General features: G+C 37.2%; 1 protein-coding gene and 1 pseudogene across 1 annotated transcript; one reads left to right on the top strand and one right to left on the bottom strand.

The window, feature by feature from the left end:
• Positions 1-3,005: 3,005 nt before the first annotated feature.
• LOC144640766 (delta and Notch-like epidermal growth factor-related receptor) lies at positions 3,006-10,496 on the top strand. The gene is made up of 4 exons (XM_078499843.1): positions 3,006-3,153; positions 3,975-4,291; positions 5,195-5,309; positions 10,312-10,496. The coding sequence occupies exons 1-4, from the start codon at positions 3,006-3,008 to the stop codon at positions 10,494-10,496; spliced, it is 765 nt and encodes a 254-aa protein (XP_078355969.1).
• On the bottom strand, positions 6,446-8,086 carry LOC144640767 (uncharacterized; annotated as a pseudogene).
• Positions 10,497-11,635: the final 1,139 nt, after the last annotated feature.

Genomic DNA, 11,635 nt, shown 5'->3' with positions numbered 1-11,635 from the left:
CAGCAATTTGTGGTTTAGTTAGTTTTTGGTGGTTAGGGTGAGCTTTTGGAAGAGTGTTCCTGGCTGTTTTGGGGTGTTCCAGTGTTCCGGTGTTCCTGGTTTTAGTACAAATATCTAAGTTGCTGTTCAGTAAATTAGCACGGGAAGAGTGACGTTCTCAATTTTTGGCTTGCCGCTCAGAAATGAACCTTCACTAAAAGTGGCACAGTTATTTTGCCATGTTATTCCCAAGTATCGTGCCTTAGGCATTGTTTACTGGGATGCGATTTCCAAACAACACAGATCTAATATGTCGGCCGTGTGTCGCAATTTAGGATTGCCCAACCAAAAACGAATGTCTTTTAACCCTCGGACGTACAGGGGGTACCCCTTGAGGCATTTTTGAAATTTTAAAAAGAGGATTTACTCCATAATGGTGAAATTCTCAGTAGCTGTTCATTCATTTCTTTCGGAAATTTTGATATGTTAATCATGTGTCGGATGTTTTTTGACGTTGCAATGGCAACGTCATAATTACAAGCAGGTCTGGCCAAAAATCGCCATTTTGAATTTGACTTTTTTTTTTTTCGAGTTTTATAAAACAAAATTGTACGATTTATTTAATTTTATATTCCATAAGCATTTTTTGGCTTGATTTTGTGTCAATTTTCGTTATTTTCTGACTTCCTAAGAAAATGGTGAAATCCAAGATTGCGCGGCATATCCAAGATAATAATTGCTCTTTATGATTAAAATTCAAAGAAACAAACGTTCTCTGTCACAAAATTATATGTCCTTAAGGTGGCGGTTCTAATGACGTCATGTGTCGTCAAATGACGTCACAGCTTACAAAACTTATGTCATTTGGAGAGTAAGCTAAGGGCTTTCTACTCAATTCAAAATGATTTCGCTACGCGTTAAAAGAAGGAAAAGCTTAATTGGGTTCCATCATCCCCCCTCCCTTTTTGACCATCTTCATTATCTTAATTTAATATGTTTTTAATCAGTACGTTCCCATCCATTACGTCAGCAGTGTGACGTAATTGCTCAGTAACTGTTCAGTGTGCCCGAACAATCAACCTGTGATCCACTTATACTTCTTGGCAGATTGCGGCATTATGCGAGTAGGGATCGAAGCAGGATGTATACGGATCCGAAGCCCAACGTAATAATTTATTTAGCCATCAATGTAGCCACTGCACCCCTTATTAGAGTAAAATGAAAAGTCATTTTCGGGCTTTCTGAGCCAAGTAATTGGCAATTCCACGTTACATTTATTTATAACTATAGTCAACATAACACCAGCTTAAACCGCTGATATCACAATACTTTACGAGGAAGACGCATTTAAATAATTAATGTGCATGTTATAAAACTTGTGGGGAAAAAAACATTATGTATTGTAGGATATCTAGTCACAAATAAGAAGGACTTCGTGACCACATATGGACACTGGCAATTTGTTGAATAATAAAGTTGTAAACGTGCTATATATGTTATTTGACAAAAAGACGTGATGTTACAATAATTTTGAGTTTATTAGATTGAAAGCAAAGAGATGTAATCGATCCAGTAGATAAATACGTGAAATCTTGTTGTGTTGGGTGTGTCATAAATTCATTTTGAATGAGAACTTTAAAACTTTGTAAAATTGTAAAAGCAATAAAAGAGAAATTGTATCAAAGAGAAACTTAAAATAACCAATCCAGAAAGCGAGGTTAGCTCTGAAGCGACTGTATGAACAAGGTAAGGTAAGCAATACACCTTAAGCAATATACCTTATTCCAAAATGGCGAAAAAACATTATTCTTTTGTCTACATGTTAATTGACCCTTATGGCCTCGTTTTAAGGGAACGATTCTTTTAAATTCTGCAGATACGATCGCGGCCACGAGGACCAATTTTCATAAAGACAAAAGAATAATGTATTTTCTGTCATTTTAAAATAAGGTGTATAAATCCTGCAAGTTCGCCGTTTTTGCAGTCCTTGACCTTGTTTCAGTAACGACGCCGGCTTTAAGAATGCCTTCTCCACGTGACCCGAAAGGAACTGACGAATTTCACTGGGAATAGACCTTTTTCGCTTGGGCGGTTTGTTTTCCCATTACAGACCACGTGATGTTCTCTAGAGAATTTTCCTTTTATCCACATAAAATTTATTCATGCATATACACGCGACTATTTGAAAATTTGAAAGCAAAAATTCTCAAGAGTATCATCAGATGGTCTGTAATGGGGCAAAACTCCCAAAAAGGTCTATTAGTAATACGCAGTGCTCACTCCTGATGTTCCCAAATTACACTCATCTTCAAGTACTGATAATTGTATACAGTTAGGCTCCACCGACATCATGATCTCCTTAAAGGGACTATGTCACGGATTTTACCAGATTTTTGAACAGCCATAATTTATATTTGTGTCGCAGAAAACCTAAAAATAATGGTCCATTTATATTAAAATTTGATATATTACAGCAATGAAACTGTTAACGAGCATCTTTGGCTGCGGATGGCATGGATGTAAACGGATTGCAACTTGAAAATGTCAGGCAAACGTTTTCACGTTGTTTCAACGCGTCATCAAAAAATCGATATTTATAGCCGTAGGTTGATTTCTATCCGAAAATTAAGGATATATCTTCCTTTAGATGTTCAAAGATATTTTTATGGGTTTAGTTGCCTACTATTAAATTCAAAACAGTTTAGACCAAAAATCTGCAAGACCCCCACAGAGGGCCACAGAGGGCCACAGAGGGCCACAGGTTTATCAGAATTTTTTCCGTTACGCGCTACCCTCTCTAAATAAAGTTGTCTATCTATCCATCTAACCCCGTGACAAAGCTCCTTTAAACAAAACAGCGTCTATATCAATATTACAAAATGTAGAAACACTGATTATAATGCTTGGCATAAATTTTGTTTTGTCTTAAACTTTTTAATATTGTTTAAATTGCAAACAAAACTGCGAGCAACTTTTTTTATTTTACACACCATTGATAATATCCGCATTTATTTGCACTCGCAAAGATGTCTGCAATGATGCTAAGCAACGGACACATTAACAAATTATCATCATCATCATCATCATCATCATCATCATTACTACAACAAGACTGTCCCTCGTTGACTATTCATAGAGAACTTACTGAGTCTTCTAGTCTTTTATTACACGGAAGTGCGGTTTTGGACTGCAATCCTGGCCTTTAGAATGTCTACTAAAACACATTCTATTACTCACCCTGGTTTTTTATGAGCGATAGTCAATTAATTACTCGGTTTCGTTGTCTAATTGTTACAGGGAATTTAGCAAACCGCGACAGCTGAACGACAACGTGAACGTTTCCAAACAAACGGCTTAATTAGCAGAACAATAGCTCTGCATGTACATTATTACTCTTGCACGTACATTTTTCCCTAAAAAACAACAATGTAAAATGATAAAATACTGTGTGTTTTCTTCAGAACGGACTTTAGTGAAGTTTCGAAATTGAATGCTTTCTACATATTCAGCTTGAGGGGGTTCTTTAACCAGCAGACACACTGAACAGATGTAGAGAATAACGGGACTCTTTAGAGAAATTAATTCTTTAACTTTCATTAAACCTTATCCTCGACGTCGCAAACTTCACGCACGCTGAGTGAAGACGCGTAAGTCCTAATTACTCAGGCATGAGGCTTATAACGCCCTACTTGTCCCCAAATAGAGCCTTTGAATAACCAATCACATTCAAGGATTAAGCATAATTTTAATTTAACCTGAAATTATTTAGGTAGCAAGGAATGAAATATTTTCCCATATCAAACCGAGCGCAGGTGCTATATGGTTGTGTTGAAGGCTTTAGATTGCTTTTCGGAGAAATATTTTGAAATCTCGTTGTCTTTAGGATCGATTAGAACTGTCATAACAGAGGAAAATGGAACTTAAACGGGAGTTCCTTAAAACACTAATGCGTGATTTTTTGGGCTTTTTTCTTCTTCTCTTAATCTCGCCAAAAGAAAACCAAAGTCAACTTGACGGCAGCCGTGGTTTAGAGCGAGACGTACATGTACAGGGAAATCGAATATCGTACGGCAACTTTGCAGTTGACAAGTTTCATCGTCTTCAAGTATCAGTTGGTTCATCTACTCTTGTCAGCAACTACAGTGAGTGCGCTCTGAGCTGTGTTAACAATCCGCCATGTTCTTCGTTTAACGTCGCCTCGTCTCCTCGTTCAGATGGAAAATACCGATGTGAGTTGTTAAACGAAGACAAGTATTCTGCAAACCCAGGCCAGCTTGTCAGCTCACAGGAATACCACCATTACAGCATCAAGGTAAAACACATTGAGTTTTGTAAATAAGTAATCTTTATCAAGCAGTACCAAAAGAAAGCTCTCATTTCGGTTGTTACACGTCGTATGCTGGGAGATGACGTGTAGCACATTCGAATCGTAATGTTTTAACAAAAAAAGAAAGGTTGCAATGCCTTCCCGATTGCAGATCTTTGGTTTAAGTTAATTTGATATAGCTTCCCGAAAAACTGCAATTTTTTTTTTCAGATAAAGCCCGGTTTACACGCTGCGACTCGTCGGTCCGATTTTCTTTGCCATATTGCCGGAATTACCCGATGATGGAAATCGGCCCGATTTCTAAAAATTGTGGCACTGCAACAGACTTTAACTGCGCGCTCATTTTCTTATCAAATCTGGGCCAAATCGTGTCGTGTTAAACCGACTTTAAGTGTAAATGAACAGTGATCATGACTAAAAGTATGGTTAAAAACATTTTTTCTTGCTTTGAAATAGACGTCATGGGTAAGCCAAGCTAAAAAACGAAGTGTAGAACCTCGAGTGTTTCCGCTGCAATTCGATAATATAATGGCCATACATTGATGTACTCTAAATGTATTTTTTCTTTTTTTATCAAATAAGAAAAAATTGAGAGAGTTGTGCTTTGTTTGTTGGTTTCAAGTTAAGCTTGGACACTCTATTTGACGTCCAACAAAACTTGTTAGAAGTCTGCTTGCAGTCTTTACAGACTAGTAAATCCAAAATAAGTAGTCATAATTGCTTTGGTAATTAATTATATATAGTTTATTTGAATTAAAACAAAGAGCAGTGTTTAAGGAAAGTTGAAAGCCGAGGGGCAAAATAAGCTAGTTATGCAGGAATTGGTTTTATTTCTTTTTCAAGAAAAGAATAAGTATTTAGAACTTGAACTTTTTTCCACATGTACAGACGCCATGCTCAAGCTTTCCATGTCAAAACGGTGCAAAGTGTGTTCCGAATTATGGTGAAAATGAATACCATTGTGATTGTGTTCCCGGCTACACAGGAAGGCTTTGTGAAACAGGTGAGATAGTTCATGGGGCTACTTCGCTTTACACGTCATAATTGAATAGTAACAAAACCCATAAGGGTTGAAACGTGTAACTCCCTATGATTCGCATTGTACAAAGCGTTTGCACATTCGTTTATTTTAAGTACCATATTTGGAAAATTACGACAACCATATTTGGATTAAATTCACAGCGCGCGCTAGCTCGCGCTCGATGGCGTAATCTTGTTTTTGAACAAGCTTTGTTGAACAAAGTCAAATTTGGTTAAATTCTCCTGTTTCATCTTCTTGGAGTAGTCTGGAAAACTTCGCTTCGATACACTTAATGTATTTCTTCAGTTTCTGTAAGAAATTTACGGCGTTTAGGTCGAAATTCAAGCAACTTACCGCAAAACCAAAAATTGTGTTGCGTGTATCATTTCCTGTATAAAGCATTCGCGTACAAATTCTTCGTGTTTCCAAATATGGTACTTAGCAAAATGAATATTCAAACGCTGCGCGCGCGCGTTACACGTTTCAACCCTTATGGGTTTCTGATAGTAACCAATAATTTTAGCAGAATTTTTGAAAAGCTCAAAATTTATAATTGCGTCACAGGAAACGGAAAAATAATGCTCCACTCTAATTGAAAATTACCATATAAAAAAGCACTAAAACTGTTAACAAGCGTCTGTGGCTGCAGATGGCTCAGATGGAAATGGATTGCAATTCGAAAACTTAAGGCTTTACTTTACAAGTTGTTCCCACGCGTCTTCACAAAATCGATATTTATAGCTGTTGCTTGACTTCTATCTGCAAATTAAGGTTACATCTTCCTTTAGATGTTCATGGGTTAGGTTGCATTTTATTACCACGTACTCTCAAGACAGGTTCGACCATGCGAAATGCTCGTGACGAGCCCCTTTAAACTCAGCATGTGAAATGGCTATTGAATGGCCACACAGCAAGAATCGCTCAGCGAGAGACGATGTAGATTTCAGTGTATTTTGTAGAGCTTGTTAACCTTCGTTATTCAGTTTTTCTTAATGGGAATTCAAAAGACCGTTTTAAATTACAGGGTTGCAATTTTTCAGTAATACTAAAGACTTTAAACTCGGCTACCTAACAAAAGTTGGCAAATTAGAGCAAGAAGTTAAAACAAACAATATTAAGGCGGGATTACAGTCAGATTTTCGTACAATTTGGGCACAATATACGATGTCAGATCAACCAAATATAATTCACTAGAACAAAATAAAGAGCACTGGCCCAGAACAATGACAACCTGAGGTTTCTGAAAATGCATCAGTTGTCCACCTGTCAATCATTCTCCTGGTAATAATTAACGGAGTACTTACAGTACTGCACATCACAGTACTCTGCTGCCCCAATTTCATAGGAGAATGCATTAAAACTAATTGAAAAACAACCAATTCCAGTATGTCCACCTATAGTCTAAATGTAGGATGAGTGATTTGGAATTCATAAAATGTCAATCATGTTGCCATGGTAACTAGGAAACTTACAGTTTAGGTGTAATTTTTACCATTCATAATTAATTTAGGTAGACCAAAAACTAAATCACTCATCCTGTAGATATAAATACAAGGAACATCTGCTGAAAAAATGAAGTCAATAGCTCAAAACCTCTTGCAAATATTAGCCGGGGCAGTTCCCCAGTCACGAAAAACACTAGTTTTGAGAAATTGAAGTTAAAAGTGTCCAATGTCAAAGTAAAAAGTTTTTTCATCAACATCATTAGAAGCACTGTAGTTTCTGATAAGATGCTGTCTTAAGAAGTAAATACAAACAAAACTGTGATATGTGAGTCATTCACATGTCCATTTGCTGCATTAGAAGGCGCCAGCCCCATATGTGGTCCCTTCCCCTTGAATACGAGCTTCCTCGATCCTCACAGAGACCTTCTTTGTAGCTCGTCTTTTTCTTTTGAATAGCTCTGATGATCTTTTTTCAGCTTTCTTCACTCTTTGAATGTCTCTTTTCTGGCTGGCATACATAGTTTGTACTCCCCATTCCAGAAAGTTCCATGACCCTGTGCTTGGCTTTTATACCAGAGCAGAAATGCAATGTTGCAGAGATTGCTACCATTTCTACGCGCTTTCTTCCAAACCACTTATGCTTAGGGCATCGTATCCAAACCAAGGAATTGATACATTCATTTGGGTTTTGAGTGTGTCCTGGCAGACACCTCTTCAAAAGCTTTTCATCTGATAAGCAGTGGTACACATGCTTCAAGTGTTCTACAAAGACAGGATCAAGATGGAGGCCCTTGTTTACAATTGGTTTCCCAGTCCTTTTGTAAGAGCACCATGAATTTGAGGGACAATACTTATGCCTCTCTTTATCTTATTTTTATCTCAATAGAAATATTTTAGCAATAAAATCTAGTCTAAAACTTTCCAACTCAAACAATAATAATTCAACCGACTGAAACTGTGAGCAGCTAAAACATCCCCTAATGGTTTTAATTGCTAACCTGAACAATTCAATTTCCGCTGAATGCATGAACTCTTTGAATTAAATCTTCTAGACTTCCTATGTCCGGAGGAGGACGATTCAATGTCCTATATTTTTCGTTTTGATGAAGACTTTACAGGAAGGGGTTTATCTGAACAATCACTGTCGCTTCCGACATCACAATCAGCAACAAAGGTGATTTCAGTTGCCGATTTCGGCCGTTTTCTCTCCTCGTCTTTCCTCCATTTGGGTGTTCCAAGAAAACCTGAACGCTTTTTTCTCTTACTCCTTCTTACAACAGCCGATTTGGACCCAACACGGCTTCCCTTAGACATAATGAAGACGACAACACGCTACGAACGACCGGCTTAACTGCAGAATACCCCGCCACTTAAACTAAATTCCACGTAGCCGCTACGCGGTACGCAGAAAATAATTAATTTTAATAAAAATTAAATTAATTAAACGAACAAATGAATTCAAAATGGCCAAGCAATCATATGGGCTGGCTACGCGGTACGCGGTACGCAGTGAGTAAAACATAAATTGACACAAGAATATACCTCGTTCTTTAATCCATGAGCCGAAACAATTGCGTTTAACACATGTTATGTGCTGGCTACGCGGTACGCAGTGAGTAAAACATAAACTGACACATGAATATACCTCGTTCTTTAATCCATGAGCCGAAACAATTGCACTTCAGTCAAAACACTCACATTTTACACTACGCAGTGAGTAAAACATAAACTGACACATGAATATACCTCGTTCTTTAATCCATGAGCCAAAACAATTGCACTTCAGTCAAAACACTCACATTTTACACTACGCAGTGAGTAAAACATAAACTGACACATGAATATACCTCGTTCTTTAATCCATGAGGAAAGTACAACTATAGTTTTAAGAGTGTTTTGAGATTAAAATTAAAATTCTTACAAATTTCACCAAAATTGACAAAAATATGACTGTAATCCCGCCAGTTTGTTGAAATTAAAGCGGCTTGCGAATTAACGTCGCTGAGCTTATGGCTTGGCATTTATTTATTTTATTTTTCAGTTTTTCTCGTGAGTTAAGGATTCTTTGTTGTTGGTTTCGAAGTTATTCATTCTGCCGCTGGAATTAAAACTATTTTCACCAGGTCTAGTTATGATGCTGCCGATTGAAATTATTTTACTCGGTAGTTCTTTCAGAGTTTTTATTCGTGATGGGATCAAAGTTATTTCGATTTGCCGTTCGGTTCACAGTTATTTTCGCTGCTGGAAAGCTCAGGGTTGTTTGTTTGTTTCAATATTTTTCTTTCAAGTTATTTTCTTGCAGTTTTCAAGTTACCGCCGGATTCAAAATAATTTATTTGTCACTGGAATGATCCGAGGACTTTTTTATGTGCTGGTTTCTAAAATACTTTTGTCGCTCGCTGGTTTTCTTTTAATTCAGATGTAAGTTTCATGTAAACATTTTCGCTCGCATATTATTGGTCTTGTCAGGAGCTCCTGGACTTATCGGAAATAAACTGAAATTCATTTGTAATGACGTAGTGGTGAAGATTGGTTGATATCTTATTTTAACCGCTTAAATTAAAGGGACTGTGTCACGGATTTAAGCCAAATTTAGGCATAGGAAATGACAATAAATTTCGGTGAAATATGAAAATAACTCTTTGAAACAGCGAAGGAACATTTCAAATACAAACGAAGGTACGGAGGGCAAAATTGAGGAAGATTGAAACGGATTGCGATATGGGGTTTCGAAATATTGTTGGGCTGAACAGTTTTCAAAGTTAATCTCGTTGCTTGTTACTTTTAATTATTACGCTCAGGAGATACATTTGGATGCAATGAAGCTATGTCATTTCGGTCCAAAGATGTAATTTCTTTGCAAGCATTACGTTTCATAGCGAGTATTTGGCAAAACTTAATAAACTAATCTTAACTCAGCCGTGACACAGTCCCTTTAAAGTATTCGTAATGTTTTAAAAAAATAAGGTGGCTCTGAAACCGCTTTCAGGAACTTTTTAAACTTTGCAAAAACGCCTATCTGAACATGATGTTTATTTCTCAATGATAATAAATGGGGGTCAAAGAGCTCCTTTCAGTTTTTTTGAATACGTTATACGCACTTAAAGCTTTAAGTAAGTGTGTTTTTAACAAGTCATACTGCTGTTATGGTAAACCAGTGATGCCAACACTGAGAAAATAACAACAATTTGTTTATCAATGATTGGGCATTTTTTTTGATACAATCATTGTAGCAGCAACAGATAAAGATTTGTAATACTGACCCATCAAAGTATACGAGCTGAAAAATGCTGAAAACCGTTGTCATCCACTTTAACTCTGGACTTCATTTGAGAGTTTTGCGAAGAAGACTCGGCAAGTTCTAGCAACATGCATCTACATTCTAAGAAAGGATACAAAAAAGATAATACAACACAAAAGCTGCAGACTACATGTCTCAATACCTGCGCTCTGACCTAAAATCAACCCATATCTTAAAACGGTGCAGACTAAACGACTTTTAACGCATATCAATTTTTTAATGCTTTAATTTCACGCAGATATAAACGAATGTGCCAGTGATCCATGTTTTAACGGAGCGACGTGTTTTGACCAGGTTAACGCATATGTTTGTAACTGTCTGGCTGAATTTGCTGGAGTCCACTGTGACACTAGAAAGTTCTCTCTTTTTGATTACTCATTTAACATTGCAAACATGACTGCAATACCCATTAGCATGAAATAATAATATATTTGCTGATAGGTAATTTTAATTGCAAATTGGACAATTCACGACAGTACGCCGCGCACATTAGATGCGCTATTTTGTAGGTTTAGAAGAACACAACAGCCACTACGTACACCATCTTGTTGTCGACGTAACCATTCTATGAATTGTCCCTGTCTTGTTCCCAGGTCTTCTATGCCCACCATAGTTAGTAAGGGGAGACTGGTTAGAAAACTAGGAGGTACGCCCAGTTTCGTAACCAGTCTCCCTCAAACTTTACCAAGCAAAGTGGAATTTGGTTGAAATGTACAAAAGTAGCCGCGTGGGAAACGAGAACCAGAAGCTATTGGCTGCGGTCACATCTACGACGTAACTAAAGTTTAACTTTAGTTAGTCTCAAGTTACACGACGTCATACCTAACTATAGTTAGTGCTTTCTGTCGTCTTTGCGGTCACACCAATGCAGTTAACTATAGTTAGTTCTGATTAGGTTGTGAATAATTTGGTATTTAAATTAGTTCATGACAGCCCTTGTTGTTTATTTGTGTCCAGTTGTTCCTCTATTTTTTCTATTTTTGCACGGCATTTCGGCGTTGAAGAAAATAAAATGAAGTAAGGATGCTAGAAACGGAAGAATTCAAGCTTTATTTTTGCTAACATTGATGATATGTAATTTCTTGGCATGTTGTTTTTCTTGTTTTCCTTCCCTTGACGCTTTGTTTTGCATATTTATGTTCATCTCGCACGTGCGAAAAGAATTGTCGCATTCTGATTGGCTTTAATTTTCGTTTGTAAACTTAAGACTAACCCATGAACCTTGCTTGGGTATAACTATAGTTAGTCTGTATTGTTTTGGATCAGCGAGGCGTAAATTTTCTAACTATAGTTAAGGCGAACAGAGAAGCGGTCACATTACCGAAATAGCTAACTATAGTTAACGCCGTCATAACTATAGTTAGCAGTCTAGATGTGACCGCAGCCATTGATTAGAATGCTACATGTTCTTTGTTAATCCATAAAGTTGTTATAGGGTAAAAACACGATTGCAAGCAGGGATTTGAGAAGGCCTTCCAGAATAACTCACATAAGTATTTTCGTGCAGATATCAACGAATGTTCCAGTAATCCGTGTTTAAACGGAGCGACGTGTGTTGACCA

Source organism: Oculina patagonica, unplaced genomic scaffold (genome assembly GCF_052425735.1).
Source record: "Oculina patagonica isolate OP01 unplaced genomic scaffold, crgOcupat unplaced458, whole genome shotgun sequence".
NCBI lineage: Eukaryota > Metazoa > Cnidaria > Anthozoa > Scleractinia > Oculinidae > Oculina > Oculina patagonica.
Note: the sequence above shows the minus strand (reverse complement) of the source record. Positions and strands in the feature narration are given on the sequence as shown.